Source organism: Bos javanicus, chromosome 18 (genome assembly GCF_032452875.1).
Source record: "Bos javanicus breed banteng chromosome 18, ARS-OSU_banteng_1.0, whole genome shotgun sequence".
NCBI lineage: Eukaryota > Metazoa > Chordata > Mammalia > Artiodactyla > Bovidae > Bos > Bos javanicus.
This window is the reverse complement of record NC_083885.1, coordinates 50,301,617-50,324,828: the sequence shown is the minus strand read 5'-3', so window position 1 is coordinate 50,324,828 and position 23,212 is coordinate 50,301,617. Positions and strand designations below refer to the sequence as shown.

Here is a 23,212-nt window from a genome sequence, read left to right as displayed (position 1 = left end):
TCGCCTGGAAACGGATGAGCAAAGGGGGGAAGCTGCCGCCTGGTCCCACACCGATACCTTTCCTGGGGAACGTGTTGCAAGTTCGTACTGACGCCACTTTTCAGTCTTTCATGAAGGTGAGTCTGTCTACTTTCACACAGCTCGAAGCAACTAATTCTATAGACTGACAGTGTAGAAATTCCTGAATCCTATAACAAAGGCTCTTGGAAACATAACCATAGATTTCTGGAATTCCAGAATCTTAAATTCCTGGAAACACAGATTCCTAGCACATTGAAACTTAAGACCTTCAGGACTTTGGAATAACAGTACCTTCTTCTTTAAAAAGAAAAATATGTAGCATTGCACTACTTGTTAAAGATTTTTTTTAATGTGGACCATTTTTAAAGTCATTGTTGAGTTTATTATAATATTGATTCTGTTTTTCTGTTTTGGTTTTCTGGCCATAAGACATGTGGGATCCTAGTTCCCTGAACAGGGATCAAACCCCCACCCCTTGCATTGGAAGGTAAAGTCTTAACCACGGGGCCTCCAGGGCAGGGCCTGGAATAAACCAGTTACCTTCTATCCTTAGATACAAGAACTCTTGCACTCTCTTGGTCTTCAAACTTTGACTCGGTATCATGAAATCTTAGGATTCTAGAAAGTTAGCACTTCAGAGCAAGACACATGCATCTTGGAATTCCATCTCATCTAGGTCCTCCGTTTTACAGATGCAGAAACCAAGGCTTGTAGCAGCACTGGGGGATCTTGCCCAGGATCACAGAAGCCAAGACTTCTGTGTCTCTTTATCAGCAGTCTTTCCAAGCCCAGGACTAAATTTTATCTGTTATTCCCATGCTTCTTGAGATCGCCATCTCCTAAAATCCTTGACTGGTTGTTACTTGGTGCTACACTCAGCCCCCTCCTCTTACGTCTTCCTTCACTCAGCTCAAGGAGAAATACGGTCCAGTCTTCACTGTGTACATGGGGCCCCGGCCAGTGGTTGTTTTATGTGGACATGAAGCAGTGAAGGAGGCCCTGGTAGACCGAGCAGATGAGTTCAGTGGCCGTGGAGAACTGGCTTCAGTAGAGCGAAACTTCCAAGGTCATGGTAGGTAACAGTAACAAAAATAAAAGCAAAATGTAATCACAAAGTGTAATGTACTTCTATGTCCCGGGTTCTTTGATAAGTACTCTAAATGAGTTACTGCTGTGACTTCTCTGAGAGCTATTAATGTCTTCCTAATTTTGCAAACGAGGAATTTGAGAATCAGAAACGTTAGTAGTAACAGTCCGTGGTAGAATCGTTTTACTTTGAACCCAAACCGTCTGACTCTAGGGGATCGTGTGTGTTACTTGTGTTATTATTTTTGATGGATGAGTGGCACTCTTGTAATTCACTAAGCTCTCATAGCCAAGCTTACTGTTTATCTTCCTATATACCCACACAGACCCAACCCATAGGTCTCTGCATCCTCCACAGATATCTGTTTAATGTTCCCTACACATCAATCTCTAATGGCCTGGAGGCAGAATTCCAGAATTCTTGCCTGGAGAATCCATGGACAGAGGAGCCTGGCAGGCTACCGTCCATAGGATTACAAACAGTCAGACACGACTGAAGCAACTTAGCATGCATGCACATCTCACGCACTGCCCACATCATTCAATTCCAAGCAGCCTCACACCATTTTTTGATACTTTCACTCACCTACCTATCCCTATGCCTTTCCTTCCATCCATCCATTTTTCCATTGACCCATACAGCCACCAAAAATATCCATTAGACTTTCTATACAAATATCAGTATCCTTCCAACAAATTGATCTGTACATCATCTATTAATTAACTTCTCATTTACCCATATGGTCATCGTGTCATCTATCCATTCATTTTTCCTTCCATCACTCATCCACCTATTAATCATTCAGTCATCCATACATTCTTCCAACCATTTAGCCATACATCTCCAACCATCCATCCATTAGCCCTTTACCCATCCAGAAGTCTTTAATCCATCCATTTGTCAGTCATTCCAGTTACAAACACTTACTTCCATTCAGTAATCTATCAAAATCATTTCATCAAATTTCCAAACATTAATTCACTGATGCATGCACATCCGGAAACTTCTAAATACTGTTTACTACATGGTAACTCCTTTTGTGTGGGTATATTAATGTACAGGTAAGATCTCCTGTGAACACTTACAGGTACGTCTAGAGAATACAAGTAGAGCATAGAATATAGAAGAATACTCCCCATTCCAACATATTCTACATAAAATTCTATCTATGGTTGTATACTAAATTGCTTCAGTCATGTCCAACTCTTTGCGACCCTATGGACCCTAGCCCACCAGGCTCCTCTGTCCATGGGATTCTCCAGGCAAGAATACTGGAATGTGTTGCCATGCTCTCCTCTAGGGGATCTTTCTGATCCAGGGACAGAACTCTCATCTCCTGTGGCTCCTGCATTGCAGGCAGATTCTTTACCACTGGGCCACCAGGGAAGCCCATTCTGTCTATATCTCCCCCCATATTCCTAGGCATCCATCCATTATATGCATTTATCCAGTTCTAGGTCTCTAGCCTGTAAGAAACTCTCCTTAATCTCCCACAGTCATTATTAGCCTGGTTTCTTTTCCTTCATCTCAGTCTTGGGCTGTTTTGGGGAGTCCAGTAGGGAAGGAACTTTAGTTTCCCCATTAAGCCTGGAAGGTTCAAAGAGGCATCCCCAAGGGGAAAGTTTACAGCTGTCATATCCTGGCACCCTCCCAGTCCAGCACAGAGCTGGGCACAGACAAGAGGGGAGACAAGAGCCTGACACTGAAATCCTGGCAGGTGTAGCGCTGGCTAACGGAGAACGATGGAGGATTCTCCGACGCTTCTCCCTGACCATTCTTCGGGACTTCGGGATGGGAAAGAGGAGCATTGAGGAGCGGATCCAGGAGGAGGCTGGCTTCCTACTAGTGGAATTACGCAAGACCAAGGGTATGTGTGACACCAGCCGGAAGGGTACCAGGGGACTTGGGGGGGTGGGGGATAGAGAGCTCAGTCATGAGAAGATAGGCTTTAGTGGGAGAAAGATTGGGAGTGGGAAAGGATGAAGAAGATGAAGGATTTACTGAGATTTCTAGCCAGATTCCATGTTAAAATTAACATGAAAGACCCTTAGAGATCCCTTGTCCAGGGACTTGAGTCAGTGGATCTTAAGGAGTTTTTGAGCTCCTCGTATCCTGTACAGACTTTGGCAATATGAGTTTATGCCTTTTTGTGGTGGTATGTTTAAATTTATCTATCTAACTAGGTATACATTCACACATACACATACAAAAACACGTAATTTGGGTAAAAACCATATAATGCAAAAATTTGCCACTCTATTTCTGAGGGCATGAGAGGATGAAATGGTTGCATGGCATCACCGATGCAATGGACATGAATGTGGGCCAAGTCCAGGAGATGATGAGGGACAGGAAGGCCTGGTGTGCTGCAGTCCATGGGGTCCCAAAAAGTGGGACATGACTGGCGACTGAACAACAACAAACTGTTCTAAGTGTACAGTTCAGTTGTGTTACATATATTTACATTTTTGTGAAAGATTTTTAAAACTTTTTCAACTTGGGAATCTAAAACATTACACCATTACATTTTTAAAGAGATCCATGATGCACCCAGAAATAAGATCTGGAATGTCTGGGGTCTAATGAAAAAAGACACAGAGGCTGAGAAATACAGAGATGAATAGATTATATACAGAAACAGAGACATATTTCACTACATTAGACTCCTCCCTTGGGCTCCATGAATGCAAAATGGTCTGCATAAAGACTCTGTACACTCAGGAACCCCTAGAAATTATTTGCAAAGCTAACTGTGATTATATACATTGCTTTAGGGAAATTGTCCCCATACCCACTGGCTTGACCAGCATCTCGTTTTATAGATGGTGCAGCTGAGGCCAGAGGAAGAATTTTATTTTAAATAGTGCAGATGGAATCATTGGTAGAGATAGACCGAATCTAGCCATTCTTTTCTATTTTTTAATGCGCCCCTTACCTCCACTTCTTTCCAAAATTTGTGACTCTCCAGGACAGTTAGCTTCTTTTTTTTCTTCTTTTTTGAATATTTTTGGCTGCACTGGTTCTTCATTTCTGTGCAGGCTGTCTGTAGTTGCAGCGAGCAGGGATCACTCTTCGTTGTGGTGTGCAGGCTTCTCATCGCAGAGCACAGGCTCTTGACGAGCGAGCGGGCTTCAGTAGTTGCAGCGCACAGGATCAGTGGTTGCAGCTCTCAGGCTCTAGAGCACTCAGGCTCAGTAGTTGTGGTGCTCTGGCTTACTGGCTCCTCAGCACATGGAATCTTCCCAGACCAGGGATCGAACCTGTGTCCCCTGCATTGGCAGGCAGATTCTTATCCACTGTACCACAAGGGAAGTCCCAGTACAATTAACTTCTAATAACAAAAAATAAGGATTCAGCTCCACCAGCATCTCTCACATGTTTATTACATGTCAGGCACTGTGCTAAGTATTTTACATGGATAATTAACATTGAATTTTCATGAACCAATGAGGTGGCTATTTTTTTAATCTTCACATATTTTTATGTATTTATTTGGCTGCACCGGGTCTTAGCTGAAGCACACAAGATCTTTAGTGGCAGCATGTGGGATCCAGTTTCCAAACCAGGAATTAAACTCAGGCCCCCTGCACTGGGAGCGTGGAGTCTCAGCCACTGGGCCACCAGGGAAGTCCCTCAGGTGCTTATTAAACCAACCTGATGTCACATTCCATGTTCCTACTCATGGCCTCCAACTTCCATTATTCAGGGGCTCGCATCGAACCTACTTTCTTCCTGAGCCGCACTGTCTCCAACGTCATCAGTTCCGTCGTCTTTGGAAGCCGCTTTGACTATGAGGACCAGCAGTTCCTGAAGTTGCTGCAAATGATCAACCAGAGTTTCATAGAAATGAGCACATCCTGGGCCCAGGTGCCCATCAGTCACCTCTCTGTCCACCCCTCAACCTCTGTTAACTAAGCCCCTGCCTTTTCCTCACTAACTCCTCCCCACAATCTTGGGAGGCAAGAATCAAGATGCCCTGGGTCTCCAAGAAGCAAATAGCCTCATGCAATTCTCAGACCCCGTGCTGGATGCTAAGCCCAGCTGTTGGATTCCAGATTCAGCCCAGGCTGGCCTCTGGTACCCATTGCTAACAAACATCCTTTGCTTATTCCCCACAGTTATATGACATGTATTCTGGAATCATGCAATATTTGCCAGGAAGACACAATCGCATCTACTACTTGATAGAGGAGCTCAAGGACTTCATTGCCTCCAAGGTCAAGATCAACGAAGCATCGCTTGACCCCCAGAACCCTCGGGACTTCATTGATTGCTTCCTCATCAAGATGCACCAGGTACCTCTTCCTGTGCCCCCAGTCCTTTCCTCTCATCTCCCCAATCCTTAGCGCCTACAACTTTAGACTCATCTGTAAACATATTGATGACAGTATGTCAAGGGCCAAACATTGTTTCACCAGGTTGGCTTTTATTTATAGATGAGATATAGAAACTGTTAAGGTATAAACTCTTACACTGTCAAACTTTGAAGCTAAAACTTCTAAGAACATAGAAACTTAAAATCGTACACCTTTCTAATCCGATACACCAGAGACTTGCATATACAGAAAAGTAGAATGCATTTTTAGAGTCTTAGAATTTACCGAGCTGAAACATTTAAAGTCTAAGCTTTGGAGTTTAAACTTTAAAATTAAAAGTTTAATGACTTCCCAGCTTCCAATGCAGGGGGTGTTGTTTCTACCCCTGGTTGGGGAACTAAGATTCCATATGCCACGTGGTGTGGCTAAGAAATCGATTTTCACCTTTTTCTAAAGTGTACATGGAACCTTCTCCAGGATAGATCACATCCTGGGCCATAAATCTAGCCTTGGTAAATTTTAAAAAATTGAAATCATTCCAAGCATCTTTTTTGACCACAATGCAGTAAGATTAGATCTCAATTACAGGAGAAAAACTATTAAAAATTCAAACATATGGAGGCTGAACAACACGCTGCTGAATAATCAACAAATCACAAAAGAAATCAAAATATGCATAGAAATGAATGAAAATGAAAACACAACAACCCAAAACCTATGGGACACTGTAAAAGCAGTGCTAAGGGGAAGGTTCATAGCAATACAGGCTTACCTCAAGAAACAAGAAAAAAGTCAAATAAATAACCTAAGTCTACATCTAAAGCAACTAGAAAAGGAAGAAATGAAGAACCCCAGGTTAGTAGAAGGAAAGAAATCATAAAAATTAGGGCAGAAATAAATGCAAAAGAAACAAAAGAGACCATAGCAAAAATCAACAAAGCTAAAAGCTGGTTCTTTGAGAAGTTAAATAAAATTGTCAAACCATTAGCCAGACTCATCAAGAAACAAAGGGAGAAAAATCAAATCAACAAAATTAGAAATGAAAATGGAGAGATCACAACAGACAGCACAGAAATACAAAGGATCATAAGAGACTACTATCAGCAATTATATGCTAATAAAATGGACAACTCGGAAGAAATGGACAAATTCTTAGAAAAGTACAACTTTCCAAAACTGAACCAGGAAGAAATGGAAAATCTTAACAGACACATCACAAGCACGGAAATTGAAACTGTAATCAGAAATCTTTCAGCAAACAAAAGCCCAGGACCAGATGGCTTCAAGGATGAATTCTACCAAAAATATAGAGAAGAGTTAACACCTATCCCACTCAAACTCTTCCAGAAAATTGCAGAGGAAGGTAAACTTCCAAACTCATTCTATGAGGCCACCATCACCCTAATACAAAAACCTGACAAAGATGCTACAAAAAAAGAAAACTACAGGCCAATATCACTGATGAACATAGATGCAAAAATCCTTAACAAAATTCTAGCAAACAGAATCCAACAACATATTAAAAAGATCATACATCATGACCAAGTGGGTTTTATCCCAGGGATGCAAGGATTTTTCAATATCCGCAGATCAATCAATGTAATACACCACATTAACAAATTGAAAAATAAAAACCATATGATTATCTTAATAGATGCAGAGAAAGCCTTTGACAAAATTCAACATCCATTTATGATAAAAACCCTCCAGAAAGCAGGAATAGAAGGAACATGTTATGTTATGTTAAGTCGCTTCAGTCATGTCTGACTCTGTGTGACCCCATAGACGGCAGCCCACCAGGCTCCACCGTCCCTGGGATTCTCCAGGCAAGAATACTGGAGTGGATTGCCATTTCCTTCTCCAATGCATGAAAGAGAAAAGTGAAAGTGAAGTCGCTCAGTCAAGTCCGACTCTTATCAACCCCATGGACTGCAGCCCACCAGGCTCCTCCGTCCATGGATTTTCCAGGCAAGAGTACTGGAGTGGGGTGCCATTGCCTTCTGCATAGAAGGAACATACCTCAACATAATAAAAGCTATATATGACAAACCCACAGAAAACATCCTCAATGGTGAAAAAAATTTTTTTTCAAAAATTTTTAAATAAAGTCTTAGAGACATGGCAATTTAGAAGCTTAGTAACTCTGCATCATGGATTCTTAGGATTTTATAAAGTTACAAATTTCTATTTTTCTACTGTAGAACCTCTGTACTCAGCAGGTTTTTTGTTTTTTGTTTTGGACAGATATTTGATTGAAATCTGACCTTTATTTATTTTTTATTCATTGGTTTGGCTGTGTTGGGTCTTAATTGCAGCATGTGCATGAGAGATCAGTAGCTCCAAGGCACTTGGGATCTTACTTCCCCGACCAGGGATCAAACCTGCAACCCCTGAATTGCAAGGCAGATTCCTCACCACTGGACCACCAGGGAAGTCCTTCAGCAGTTTGAAATCATGTACCCTAATGTCTTAGAACTTTCAAATCTGACAAGGCAATCTCCACTTCCCTCTCCCTCATTCTCCCCATTGTTCACTACATTCCAACTATCCTGACAGCTACACTGGCCTCCTCTTTGTCGTTCCTCACCAGACACACCTCTGGCTCAGGACCTTTGCTCTGACTGTTTCCTCTCCCAGATACTCACCTGGGTCACCCATCTGTTGTGTTTTCACAAAGCCCTACCTTATACACAGGGAGAAAACGAGATGAAGGCAGAAGATGGTGAGTCTATTTATCATCTCTCTCATTTTCAGGATAAAAACAACCCCCACACAGAATTCAACCTCAAGAATTTGGTCCTGACAACCCTCAATCTCTTTTTCGCTGGCACTGAGACAGTGAGCTCTACACTCCGCTATGGATTGCTGCTCATGATGAAGCATCCTGAGGTGGAAGGTGAGTGTCCACCTGAGCCGCTTACCTGGCAGACCTCATTCCCCACAGGAAAGAAGACACCATCCTGAAACTTTAGAATCCCACAGCTTTCAACTCTTCACACTTTAGAACCTCAGGATATGGAATCTTAGAATCTCCGGCTTGGAAAGTCATTTAATTTCATCTTCTGCTTGGTGCCTGTCATGGTGTCTTATCCAATACTTTGGCCACCTGATGCAAAGACCCTGATGCTGGGAAAGATAGAAGGCAAAAGGAGAAGGGGGCGGCAGAGGATGAGATGGTTATAGATAGCATCACTGACACAACGGACACAACTCTGAGCAAACTCTGGGAGACGGTGAAGGACAGGGAAGCCTGGCGTGTTATAGTCCATGAGGTCGCAAAGAATCAGACACGACTTAGTGACTGAATTACAACAAGATAGTTTCTTATGTGGTGAGTTATGAGAAACTTAGTAGCTTAAAGCCACAATAATCTATTACTTACAGTTCTGGACTTCAGAAGTTCAAATAGGCTTTCACTGGGTCAAACCAGGGTTGATCTGACTCCTTGCCTTTTCCAACCTTTAGAAATGTATTTCTTGCATTCCTGGGCTCCATTTCCAAAGCCAGCACTATTACATCTTCAAATCTCTCTTTATATCCATTGTCACATCTCCTTCTCTGATTCTGACCTTTCTGCCTCCTTCTTATACAAACACTTGTGGTTACTTTTAGAGCCAATATGGATTATTCAGAATAATCTCCCCATCTCAAAACCCTTAAGTTAATTATATCTGCCAGGAGTCCTTGGTCATGTAAGGTAACATCCCCAGGTTCCAGGGATTAGGAGGTAGTATCTTTGATGGCCACTATTTGGCCAACTGTAGTGGCAGGATCAAATAGAATCCATCCCCAGTTAACTGTAATCTGGTCTGGTTGGGTAACTCCAGTAATGAGAACTCATTTACTACCAAAGGAAAATTCCCAGTTTTGGCCCCTCTCCCTTCTAATGTGGCTTCCCCAGTGAATCAGCGGTAAAGAATCTGCCTGCAATGCAGGAGATGCGAGTTGGATCCCTGAGTCAGGAAGATCCCCTGGAGGAGGGAATGGCAACCCACCTTAGTATTCTTGCCTGGAGAATCCCATGGACAGAGGAGCCTGGCAGACTATATATAGTCCACAGGGTCACAAAGAGTTGGACACAAGTGAGGACCTGAGCACACCTTCTAATGTAATTCAAAACAAACAGATTTCTCTTGTTACAGAAAATGGGAGAGACTAACATTTCCATTCAGACTCATCTAGTTTCTCCTTCATTGTCTGAGTTGTCTTTTACTAATCTAAATCATCCAATATCTAATGGACACCTCAATTACTTGCATACTGGATTACATGTGCAATTTACAACTGCATGGGCTTTATGCATTGTTGTTGTTGTTCAGTCACTAAGTCGTGTCTGACTCTTTGCAACCCCATGGACTGCAGCACACCAGGTTTCTCTGTCCTTCAGTATCTCCAGATATGTCTTTCCAGAGTTTGCTCAAACTCACCATTGAGTCAGTGATGCAATCCAACCATCTCATCCTCTGTTGCCCCCTTCTCCTGCCTTCAATCTTTCCCAGCATCAGGGTCTTTTCCAATGAATCGGCTCTTTGCATCAGGTGGCCAAAGTATCAGAGCTTCAGCTTCAGCATCAGTTCTTCCAGTGAATATGCAGGGTTGGTCTCCTTTAGGAATGACTGGTTTGATCTTCTTGCTGTCCAAGGGACTCTCAAGAGTCTTCAGCACCACAATTCAAAAGCATCAATTCTTTGGCACTAAGCCTTCTTTATGGTCCAACTCTCACATCCGTACATGACTACTGGAAAGAGTGTTTATCAGCCCCACCAATGTATCAGGAATTAAGAATAAAGAGACAGTCCAAATACATATGGAGCTGAAGACACAAACCTATGACCCAATCCTGGCCTCCAGAAATACCTCCTGCATCTTTGTCTGCTGTGTGTTCTGTTTTTTTCCAGCCAAGATCCATGAAGAGATTGACCAGGTGATTGGACCACACCGGATCCCAAGTGTTGATGACCGGGCCAAAATGCCCTACACAGATGCCGTGATCCATGAGATCCAGAGACTCACAGACATCGTGCCCATGGGCGTCCCCCATAATGTCATCCGGGACACTCATTTCCGAGGCTACCTTCTGCCCAAGGTGGAGCTGCACCTCCGTTCTCATCCCTCCCTCCTCCTGTACTCCACTGTACCCCACTCCTCCTGGGTCCCTACCATTCTCCATACTCCAACGCTGATTTCTCCTAACTGAGCCCATCTTCACCCCAGGGCACCGACGTCTTTCCTCTTCTTGGCTCTGTCCTCAAAGACCCCAAGTACTTTCGCTACCCAGATGCCTTCTATCCACAACACTTCCTGGACGAGCAGGGCCACTTCAAGAAGAATGAAGCCTTTGTGCCTTTTTCCTCTGGTAGGTGTCTATGGTCTGAGTCCCCCATACCCCCACCAGCTCTGCAGAAACACGCTAGGTATGTCCCCCAATCATTGGTCTGTATTTGACATTCAGGTTTGAATGGGAAGCTGGGTGCTATTTCATAGACTCATACAATACTAGAATCCCAGAATTCCAGAATGATGGAATATCAGGACCATGGACTCTGATAATAAGAAAAGTAATTGCACTAAAGAGAGGCCAGCATACTTTTTGTAAGGGCCAAAATATAAAATATTTTAGGTTTTGCTGGTCTTTGTCTGAACTATGCAGCCTACACCATTGTGCTGTGAAAGCACCCACAGACATTCATAAACAATGATGCTGATACTGAGTCGTGTCCGACTCTGCAACCCCATGAGCTGTTGCCCACCAGGCTCATCTGTCTGTGGAATTTTCCAGGCCAGAATACTGGAATGGGTTGCCGTTTCCTCCTCCAGGGGATCTTTCCGTCCCAGGGATTGAACCCATGTCGCCTGTGTCGCAGGCAGTTTCTTTACCTGCTGAGGCATCCTGGAGAATTCCCTGGTGATCCAGTTGTTAGGACTCCAAGCTTCCACAGCATGGGGCCAGGTTCAATCCCTGGTGGGGGATAGAAGATCCTGAAAGCCGCATAGCATGGCAAAAAAAAAAACAATAAAAAGAAAAAAGCATGTCTGTGATGGATGCAAAATTTTAAAAACTATGCACATCAATACTTGAATTTTAATTTTCACATGTCACAAAATATTATTTTTCTCCTGATTTTTTAACCACTTAAAAATGTTAAAAGATTCTTATTTTGCAGACAGTATAAAACAGGTAGCAGGAAAGATTTACCCAATAAACAGCAGCTTGGTTAACTCATAACACAATATCTTTGAAAAATCGTATTTTAAGTGTAAGCTATATTGAACCTGGTGTCAGTGCAACACACTCCACCACTTAAAACACCATCAGTGGGGTCATGAATGAGTTACTTCAGCTCCCAGTCTGTAAAATGGAGATTGATCTCTCCAAAGCATTGGAAGAGTGATTGACAAACAGCCAGCATTTTTTTTAAAAAAATCTGTATTGGAGTATAGTTGATTTACAAGGTAGTGTTAGTATTTGCTGTACAGCAAAGTGAATCAGTTACACATATATATACATTCACTTCTTATTTTTTGTAGATCCAGCACTATTTAAGTGTGAGCTTTTGTTTTCCCTCACTAGTGTCTGGCACCTTGCAGGCACTTCCTAAATCTTTAAAAGAACCAGAAATGAAAAGACTTTAAATGCCTGGATCCTTTTACAACCGTTCTGTCTTAGAATCTGTTGGAATTTGCGCCATCAGAGAAGTAGCTTCCACGTGTTGAGTCCCCTATACGTGGAAGATTCTAGCAAAGCATTAACTGTAGAAACCCACTGCATCTTTATAACCTTAAAAAGTGGGTGTTATCATGACCCCAGAGATGCAGAGGAGGCAGCTGAGGCTAAGCGGTGGTGAGACCCGAATCCTCTCCATGCTTCTGCTAACCCGTGCGGGTCTGCTTCTCCCCACTATTCCCCCACCCACTTTATCCCCTCTCTGTGCCCACAGGAAAGCGCATCTGCCTGGGGGAGGCCATGGCCCGCATGGAACTCTTCCTCTACTTCACCTCCATCCTTCAGAACTTCTCCCTACGCTCTCTGGTGCCACCTGCTGACATCGACATCACGCCCAAGGTCTCAGGCTTTGGCAACATCCCTCCGACCTACGAGCTCTGCTTTATGGTCCGCTGAGCGCCTCCTATTGGACGTGGAAGGAACCGTCGGAGAACAGAGCTCTGCCCAAGTGTCCAGGCGCACCCAACCTCTTCATCCCCCTTCAGTTCTCACAACAATCCTAAGAGAAAACACCATTACACTGTCATGGGACACAGGTCAGCAGGGGTCACCCCAAAATATGGAGCTGTGTATCTTCTACATCCAGCAGAAAGGCAATGCCCTGGCCAAGACTTTGGCAAAAGCTTGCAGATTTTAAGTTCATTTGTTCACCTCCACCTAGGTTTCTATCTGTACCAAATTCTTATTGTGGACCTCCATGTCTTTATGCTGTTCCGTTGACCTTTCCCCGGTAATGACCAAAGGTAGATAATGAAGAATAAACATAATAAAAGTTTTAAATGGTGTGGTGCATTAGAAAAGCAAAGTAGGGATTTCCCTGGTAGTCCAATGGCTAAGACTCTGAGCTCCCAGTGCAGGGGAGCTGGGTTCAATCTCTGACCAGGAAACTAAATCCCACAAGCTACAACTAAGAGCTTGCATGCCGCAACTAAGACCTGGTGCAGCCAAATAAATAATTCTCAAAAAAAGGGAAAAAAGAAAAAAAAATTCCAGAATTGGAATTTTAAATCGGTGGCATGGGTGGTTTCACAAGGCCATAAGGAGCAAGCTGTTCAGGTATCTGGGGAGGGAATGTTCCTGGCAGAACAATTAAAAAAGGCGAGACCCGTAAGGCAAAAGACTGGGTGTGTGCTGATGAACCCACAAGCAGACAGGTATGGCTGGAGTAGAGGAGGAATGGAGAGCATAGGAGTGAGTGAAATGAGGGCATAGGGTTAAAAGGCCAGATTATGTGGGGCCTTGGTGAGGACTTGAGTGCAATGGAGGTCTTTGGGAAGGTTGGGGAACATAGGATGGCATGTATTGACATGTTTTAAATGGCTTGTGCTAGCTGTTATTCAATGAATAAACTGAGGGAGGGAGTAAGGGCCAGAGCAAGGACCAACTAGGAAGCTACGACAAGCAGCAATGTTGACTCAGACACAGTAGAACCAGTGGAGGTAGGGAGAAAATGACAGATTTGGAATTTCTTACGATGCACCAGACTGCAGGGGCTTCCCAGATGGCTCAGTGATAAAGAATCCACCTACCAACACAGGAGACACAAGAGACACAGATTCAATCCCTGGGTCAGGAAGATGCCCTGGAGGAGGGCACGGCAACCCACTCCAGTGTTCTTGCCTGGAGAATCCCATGGACAGAGGAGCCTGGAGGGCTACAGTCCATGGGGTTGCAAAGAGTCAGACACGACTGAGAGATTAAACAACAAAAACGTGAGAGTGCGTTTGCTGCTGTATTGAAGGTAGGGCATGAGAGAAAGAGGGGGTTCGAGTATCACTCTACGGATAACAGCTCATCCTTTACAACTTCCTTCTCACCATGACACCCCCCGCCAGAGACTCCCAAGTCCCCTAACAGCCAAGGTTCCTATTTTTAATCAACATCAAATGTCATTGGCTATTTTAAGTAGAAAAGTCTGCTGGCTACTGGAAGATGATTGGTTCGCTCACAAAATCTATGTGAATTCTGGAAAGCCAGGCTAAGAATATGAGTAGCAAAAAAAAAAACAAAACAGCTGGGTCAAGAGAACATCACCCAAAGGAATGGCCAGAATCATCTGGCGAGGGGCTGCTGCTGCCATTGCCACCCACCCAGCCCCCCGGCACTGAACTGCCTTGGAACTCTTGACCCACTGAAATCACTGTGGACAACTTCCTAATTGTGTCTGTGTTTCTGTGTCACTTCCTCCAGCAAGAGTCAAAGTTCCCAGCAGGATGATCCAGTTAGCCAAGCCACAGTCAGGATGTGGCAAGGAAGAATTCATAGCACCCATTCAGCTGCTGTGGTGGGAGGCAAAGACTTTCCTCTGATAAAGAGGCATCCAATAGGGGGTTTTCTCAAAACTGGAAGAGAGTTTTGAGACAGGGTATAGGCTTCCCAGGTGGCACCAGTGGTAAAGAACCCATCTGCCAATGCAGGAGACAAAAGAGACACGGGTTCGATTCCTGGGTCAGGAGGATCCCCTGGAGGAGGGCACGGCAACCCGCTCCAGTATTCTTGCCTGGGAAATCCCATGGACAGAGGAGCCTGGAGGGCTACAGTCCATGGGGTTGCAAAGAGTCAGACACGACTGAAGCGACTTAGCACGCATGCACACACATGCCAGAGAACAAAGGCCGCGACAGACAGGAGGTAAACTGAGTCCTCTGGGAAAACAGAGGTTTAGACACAGCTGCATCATTTTATTGGAGGGCAATGTGTGTGAAAGACAAAAGAGGAAGAAAGTAGAATGGGTCAGGAAAAGTCTTCAGACCAGGATATAGATCTGACATCTATGAAAGGAAAGATGGGAGGAAGAAGAGCTGGGCAGTAAGAGACTAAAACCATCAGTTACTGGAAGGGTAACTTTGCTCCACGTTGCTCCGAAACAAGGTGGATCCTGAAGGTGCTGCAGCTGGAGGCAGTCAGCTCACTGCACTCCTTGCAGCTAAATGGCAAGTTCTTTCTTGAAGGGACATCTTAATGGCTCATCTCCATGACTGCAACAGACATAGACACACAAACACACATCATTAAAGCGTTGGTACATCTTTGATGAACACAGAACTTCAAAGCTACAAATACCCTTATAAGTGTACGAGCCAGTGGTCATCTAACATTTTTAGTTGTGAAAAATCTTGCTCAACTTATCTTATGTACAAGTTTAATACATGAAGCAGGGCAGAGAATTGCTGGACTTTCTCTGGGAAGAACTCAAGACCCTCAAGAGAGCCTTCATTTATCGGTGAGGAGAGTCAAATTAGAAACTTCCTAGAAATTGCAAGGGCTATTCATTCAACATTCAACACACATCCCTGTTCTAAATAGGCCCCTGTAGAAGGACCTGATTACATAATGATGACAAGGTTACATTCACTCAGTGACCACACGGGGCTCACAGTCCAGTGAGACAGACTGACTTATTTCGGGACAATAACAGCCAGAGTGGCCAGGACTCTGATGAAAGGACAGGATAGTGTCAAAGGCTATGATATAAGAAGAGAAGCCCAAGGGTTTGGGGTGACACCAGGTAGTATGAATAAGGTTTGAGAGGGGACGTCCCTGGCAATCCAGTAGTTAGGTCACGCTTCCAATGCAGGGGGCGAGGGTTCCATCCCTGGTCAGGGAACTAAGATCCCATACGCCAGACGGTATCAGTTCAGTTCAGTCACGAATGGCAAACCACTTCAGTATTCTTGTCTTGCCTTGAGAACCCCATGAGCAGTGTGAAAAGGCCAAGCGGTACGGCTAAAATTAAAAAAAAAGGATTGGAGAATTGATGTATCTTTTTATTTCCTTGGAGTAAATTCTTCTCAGAAACTAGGTGAATCAATTGTCTTTATATGTCACTGGTAGGAAGAATCAATCAGGATATATGAGTCAGAGCAAACATTTTCTTTGCTAGTTTTTTTTTGGAGGGGGGGTCTGAGAAGTTTTTTTTTTTCTTCTTTTATAATTTATTTTTGGTTGTGCTGGGTCTTCAATGCTATGAGTGGGCTTTCTCTAGTTGCCCCGAGCAGGAACCACTCTTCATCGAGGTGCGTGGGCTTCTCCCTGCAGTGGCCTGTTTCGTCCCAGAGCACAGCCTCTAGGCACACAGGCTTGCAGTTGCACCTTGTGGGCTCAGCAGCTGCAGCTTGAGGGTGCTAGAGCTTGGGCTCAGTAGTTGTGGCGTGTGGGCTTAGTTGCCCTGTGGCCTGTGAAATCTTTCCAGACCAGGGATGGAAACTTCATCCCCTGCTTTGGCAGGCAGATTCTTATCCACTGTACCACTTCCCTAGTCCTGAAAGGTTTTACTGAGATATTCACAGGTCATAAAAATCCACCCACTTAAAGTGTACAATTAAATGTTCTTTGATACATTCATAGATAGATGCAATCATCACCACAGTTGATTTTAGAACATTTTCATCACCTCAAATATAAGGAACTCCCTGCTGGTCCACTGGTTAATACTCTGTGCTTCCACTGCAGGGGGTACAGATTCGATCCCTAGTCTGGAAACTTAAGATCCCACATGCCTGCCTCACAATGTGGCAAAATAATAATAAACTTCATACCTCCTAGATGTCTCTCCCCTATTCTGTCACCCCACTTCCCATCCTAAGCAACAATTAATCTACTTTCTATCTCTGCTGCTGCTGCTGCTGCTACTAAGTTGCTTCAGTCGTGTCTGACTCTGTGCGACCCCATAGACAGCAGCCCACCAGGCTCCCCCATCCCTGGGATTCTCCAGGCAAGAGTACTGGAGTGGGGTGCCATCACCTTCTCCAACTTTCTATCTCTACAGGTTCTCTATTCTTGACTTTCATGTAAATGGAATCATACAATCATGTGATAGTTTGTGTGACTGGCTTCTTTTGCCTAGTGTAATGTTTTCAAGTTTCCTGCTAGTGATAGCATGGAACAGTACTTTATTCCTTTTTGTGGCTGAATAAAATTCAATTGTATGGATATACCATATTTTTCTTATCCATTTTTCTGTTAATGGATGTATTAACTTGCTAAGCCTGGTAGCTTCCTAGTGTAAACAGAGTTGGTCCCTCAGCTGTGTCCAACTCTTTTGACCCCATGGACTGTAGCCCACCTGTCTCCTCTGTTCATGGAATTCTCCAGGGAAGAATAGTGGAGCAGGTGGTCATTCCTTCTTCAGAGGATCTTCCCGACTCAGGGCTTGAACCCAGGTCTCCTGCATTGCAGGCATATTCTTTACTGTCTGAGCCACCAGGGAAGCCCAAGGAACCAATGGAAAAGCTTCCTAGGTACCAAGTCAAAGTATCAAAAACTGGGTGGCTTAAAAAAGAAACCCAGAAACTTTGGCCATGGCTCATGACTTGAAGTAACCTCCACTGGCCTTAAAAGTCAAACATTCTGGGGGCTCATCTTCCTGCTGCTGGACTTCCTAGTTGGGGAGTTTGAGGTTTGGAACCCCTTGGTCCTTGGTAAGCATCTCTACAACTGTAATTATCCTCCTGTTTGTGGGTTGCCCACCTGGGGGTATAGGTCTTGACTACACTACATTTCTGCCTGTCCTACCCACCTCATTGTGGTTCCTTCTTTATACTTGTAGCTGAAGATCTTTTCTGCTAGTCTTCAGGCCTTTCTTATCAATTGTTGCTCTGTAAATAGTTGTAATTTTGGTGTGTCTGTAGAAGAAGGTATGCTCAGGGTCTTCCTGCTCTGCCATCCTGGCCACTTCAGCAGGTGTTCTATGAACAGTTGGTTAATAAATGAACCATTTGTCCAAATTTTCTCTCCATTTCCCAGTCCTACACCAAATAGTCTTTCAAGAGCACAGCTCTCTTTCTTAATACTCTCTCCAATGCAAGTTACTCATTCAACCACTTTCAAAGAGTCTCAGGATCAGAATTATAGTCAATACCTCTTGTATCTCAACACCATTTTGACATCCTTGAGCATAAGACATAACCGGTGTTTTTTTAAGTTTTGTCTGCTAAACTCCAAAATTAGGGTCATGCTAGGGTTGTTCTCCATCAATTGCCTTTTCTCTTGAGTATGGTTATATATATATATATTTTTTTTTTTTTTTGACAGTGGAGTGCAGTTTATTACACCGGTGGGCCCAAGGCGAGTCTCCTCTCAGCCAAGGACCCCGACCAGCATTTGTGAAAATCTTTTATACCCCATGTGTACGTGTCTGAACCCACCACTCCAAATTCCTTGAGACTTACATAAACCAAGGAAAATACAATCCCAATAACCCCATCATTCACGTGCTATGTGCTCATGTGTTCAAACAGTCAAACAATTAGCCAATAATCAATACATCCGAGGTTACACTCCGATAGATACAGAAAAATTTATGGCCTGTCTGGAGAAAGGGGTGATTAGTGTATGTTTTCTCTTAGGCGATGAGTAACCTAGATATGATCTTCAAGGTTCCCCAGTCTGGGAGGGGTCTTATCCTTCTGTTGTTGTTTTCATAGGCACTAAACACAGAGTTCAGAGTCCATTGGAAAGGTGGCCGAGCATGATCAGCATGAACAAGCCTAAATGGAGTCCAGGCCCTATGAATTCCTTCTTCATTCCCCCCTCTTGATGCTCTTAACTCATATTATGAGCATCATTCATAGGGATATATTGCACCCTGGCTCTCCAACCGCCAATTTGGGAGAATGACATCAACCTTCGAGTTACTAAGTTCATGGTGCTGCTAAGTCGCTTCGGTCATGTCCGACTCTGTGCGACCCCATAGACGGAAGCCCACCAGGCTCCCCCGTCCCTGGGATTCTCCAGGCAAGAACACTGGAGTGGGTTGCCATTTCCTTCTCCGAGTATGGTTATATTTTCCTGTATCTTCATATACCTCGTAATTTTGGATTTTATCCTGAATGCTGCAAGTGATACATTGTAGAGACTCTGGGTTCTGTGATGTTCTGTTGAAGAATATTGATTTGTTTCATTTTCAGGGAGCAGTTACCTTGGCTGAGTTCAAATGTTCAGCTCTGAATCTTATTTCAGTTCTTTTAGTCTTAGCTGACACCACTTGGAATTTTCCAGCACATAAACAGTTCAAAAAGCAGTCAGAAATTCGGACAGTGTTTATACATAGAATTTGGGGCTCCCCCTCTCTGTCTCTCTCCTCTTTCAATATTTTGCCATCACTACCATCAGATGTTATAATTACCCTAAACTCTGTTCCTTGGTCCTTCAAGTCAGAAAAATACCAATGTTTCTATCTGGGTTTTATCTGCCTCCATGGCACTTTCCAGGGCACCTGCTTTCAGGCCCATAAGTGTGTGTGTGTGTGTGTGTGTGTGTGTGTGTGTGTGTGTGTGTATATATATATATACAAAAAAAAAAAAAAAAAAACACATGAAATTATCTTCCTCTGGCCCCCTTCAGTATCTGCCTGCTTTATTCACTATCCAGAAATTTCAGGGAATTGGGTTTTTTAAGCATTTTATTTTGAATTTATAGTTGTTATTTTCAGGATGCTTGATCTTATGTGTGTGCTCAGTCACTCAGTCATGCCAAACCAGGCAGCCCGCTGGGCTCCTCTGTCCATGGAATTCTCCAGGCATGGATACTGGAGTGGGTTGCCATTTTCTTCTCCAGAGGATCTTTCCAACCCAGGCATTAAACCCACCTCTCTTGTGTCTCCCGCATTGGCAGGTAGGTTCTTTACCGCTAGCGTCACCTGGGAAGCCCTGTTTGACCCCATAGAAGCTATTCAACCATTACCAGAATCAGAAACTCCTCAGAGCACTTCCAAAGTATGACCACTCAATCCACTTGTAAATTTTGTTTTTCTTTTTTCAAGTCTGCCTCCTTCATCCCTGTTGTCATCTGGCAAACTTTTCCCCTCTCTCTACTCCAAGACCTGCCATTCTTTTGGGAAGGAGGCATTTCGGTGGCCATAGGTGTGAGCTGTCCAAACAAACAAAAAAAACCTTGACTTTCTTTGACCTTCTCTTTCACTGCATTCCAACCAACACTCCTGTTCAACCCACCCTAATTCCTATCATCACTGAAATCTGAAACACAAACATTTCACTCCCTGACCAAAGCCTCTTATTCTCCAGGCTCACTTACCATTTCACTGCCCATGACTTGGATGGTAACAACTGGTTGACCAACTCTTTGGTTAATGTTCCAAAGACTGCAAACTTGATAGAACATTAAGTATCCTTCCTATCAAGATACCTTTTAAACATATTTTTTAATATATTTTTCAACCTTAGGGGAAGTTTTTTAAAATGACAGGCTATCAGGGGCAGTTTTTTGATCATTCATAAGGAAAAAAAGGTAGGATTTGGCAGTCTAGAGTGGTGGTGAAGAGTATGAAATTTATAATCACACAAGACCATGTCCAGATCTATCTTTATTGGCGATAACACCCAAAGCAATTCACTTCCAACTCTGGGTCTTAGTTAGCTCATTTGCAAAACGGGAATGACAAAACCAACACCATAGGCTTGGTATGAGGACTGTAATAAGATTAGACTCATTAAAAATTTCATACATTAAGATGATAAGTTCAATGAATGATATCATTATCACAGTACTAATATATAAAGTTTAAAACAAGAGGGCTCACTTAAGCTTCTTTTGGGGGAACTCCCTGGCGGTCCAGTGCTTAGGATTTCGTGCTTTCACTGCTGAGGGTGCAGTTTTGATCCCTGGTCAGGGAACTAAAATCCCATAGGCCACGTGGAGCAGCCCCAAAAGAGAAGAAAAAACAAAACAAGACTCTCATTTGGAACTCGTTAGAAGCAGTGGTTTCTCAATCCTGTGACTGTCCCAAGTGCCGCTGAACTGTTTGCTTTAAAGGGTTCATTTTATGTTCTGCATATTTCACTTCAACTTTAAAAAAAGACTCCCTTGTGGGCATGAGCCAGGTTTTTCCTAAGAGTTTTGGGTCAGGCTAGCAGGTAGAGGATGGAAAGTTGATGGATACGGTTGGGAGAAAGAGCAAGAGGGGTGTTGCTGTGAAATACATCTGTTTTGCTCCATCTATCTCATACGTCCAAGACCTGGCTTGGACCACCCAGCTCTCGCTTGGACCACCTGGCTCTCTTCCCTTATTGTGAACTCATCCCACGAGACCCAGTTTAAATGACACCTCCCCTATCAAGCCTTCCCAATCCTCAAACCTAAGTGGCAATTTATTACTAAAAATTACTAACTAATCCTAATGGCATCATTGAGGACTTTAATTTATCCAGGTCTGCTCTGCCACTAGTCTAAGAAATCCCTAAGCACAGGGACTATGCCATGGTTCACCATTCCAAAGTTGAGCTCGTTTTTCTTTTGCCTCAGACCTGTTCTTGACCTGTCTCCCCAAACCAATAAATAACACTACCATCTCTCCCCCACACTAGATTCTTCCCTCAGCCTCACCCCAGTACAGCCAACACAGAATCAAGGAAGAAATAGTTCTTCCTTCTGTATCTTTTTCCATCCCATTCCTCTCTCTCCATCCTCATAGTCCTGTCCTCTCTCACCTGGTTGCCTGTATGAGTCACTTCCTCATCTCCTGGCTTGTAGTCTCATCTCCAAAAATTTGAAAAATCTTTCTAAAACACAAATCTGACTATTTTGTTCCTCTGCTTAAAAGCCTCTGTGACCCCCTGTAGCTTCAGGACAGAGTCCAAACTTCTCACCCCCGCACCCCATCCCCAGATTCGACTCCTGCTCATGGCTCCAGACTCATCAGTGAACATGGCCCCGGATCTCTGTGCTCTTAACAGCTCTCATCCACACTTCATAGGCCTCTGGCCTTTATACAAGCTGACTCTGCCAGCAACTCTCCCCTCCCCACTCTCCCTATCCTCCCATTGAAAAGTCCCTACTGAGGCCTCTAGTAGCTAATCCAGAACCTACAAGGTTGAATCAAATGCCATTTCTGGACTCTGACAGACACCTCTGCCTCCTTCGTCCAAGCCCCAACTCCTCTGCCTGTGTTTCCATCTTGACCTTGACCCCTCTGCCTGAGTCCCCCTGTCGTGGCCTTGACCCCTCTAGCTGTTCCTCCTCCTCCCAGCACTATCCATTCTGGGCTGTCAGTGTCTAGCGACTGATCTGTCTCCCCCTCTGGAGAAAAAGCTCCATGAAGGCAGGTCCCGGGGCTGTCTTGGCCGCCCCTGTGCCCTGAGCATCACCCAGCATAGGCTGGCATGAAGCAGTGGGTTCTGTGAACACCGGTCAAATGCCTCTATTAAAAGGCTTATTAGGAGCCTGGGGATAATACCGTGGGAAGGAGAATTTCCTGAGAAGCTGATCCAATGGGAGTAACCTACCTCAGAATGATCTCAGGACACACACCTGTCCTATGGAGGCTTTTTCTACCCAATTTGATCCTTGAAAACTGAAGGAAGTAATATCCTGAAAAATAAGGGAAATGTTTGTTTGTTTCTTAAGAAGAGAAATGGAGCTGGGCCAGGGCTCTTGGAATCCAAACACAGGGAAGCACAAGCAGAGCTGACATTTCCATGTTTGCAATGTGGCTCACATGCTTACGTACACCAGAATACACACACACACAAATCCATACACTCATGTATGGTCATGAGTTCTACAAGCACAGATGGGCACACATAGTCACACATCAAGCTGGACCCAGAGACACACATGTAAATATCCTCTATCAGACATATCCCAAAGCAGGCACTCATGTTACCCACAGACAGATGCAGAGACCGGCGTGCATTCAGCCATACTGGCAATAGACACGTGCACACCCCGTCATGCACTCACACACATAAACACGTATGGATACTCACTTATGCACAAACACACACTCCACAAAGATGCATAAAGTAATACATCAATGTGGACACATGGAAACATACATGCACACACACGCACAGACACCTCAAGAGTGCACCCGTAAGTCCACACACATTCAGATGTATAAATAAGGAGGCATCAGAAAAGCTTCATCGAACATTCTACAATGTATCTGACCAGTCCTCATTTAAATTACCAAGGGCATCAAAAACAAAGAAACCAGAAATGTCTGAGAAACTTACAACCGAAAAGAGCTGAAGGAGACATGATAATCAAATAAAATGTGGTATCCTAGAGGAGAAAAGGGGCATTAGGTAAAGGAAGGAAATCTGA

The 23,212-nt window shown here is 43.9% G+C and overlaps 1 protein-coding gene and 1 long non-coding RNA gene across 5 annotated transcripts in view; one reads left to right on the top strand and one right to left on the bottom strand.

The window, feature by feature from the left end:
- Positions 1-343: 343 nt before the first annotated feature.
- The window catches only part of LOC133230629 (uncharacterized), a 28,076-nt gene continuing 5,207 nt past the window's right edge, over positions 344-23,212 (bottom strand). For 2 of the 4 annotated variants that reach the window (XR_009730903.1, XR_009730906.1), the window contains 6 exons: positions 22,390-22,474; positions 12,521-15,126; positions 11,302-11,403; positions 8,346-8,550; positions 4,044-4,924; positions 344-1,079 (listed from right to left, as the gene is read on the bottom strand). This is a non-coding gene — a long non-coding RNA (uncharacterized LOC133230629). Of the gene's footprint in view, positions 1,080-4,043; positions 4,925-8,345; positions 8,551-11,301; positions 11,404-12,520; positions 15,875-22,389; positions 22,475-23,212 lie in introns of all 4 variants that reach the window. The other 2 variants (XR_009730905.1, XR_009730904.1) reach the window with 2 other exon arrangements.
- Positions 8,547-11,072, top strand: LOC133230628 (putative inactive cytochrome P450 2G1). Its single transcript, XM_061388353.1, has 2 exons — positions 8,547-10,510; positions 10,639-11,072. Exons 1-2 carry the CDS (start codon positions 10,232-10,234, stop codon positions 10,867-10,869), a joined length of 510 nt encoding a protein of 169 aa, XP_061244337.1. The 5' UTR covers positions 8,547-10,231; the 3' UTR covers positions 10,870-11,072.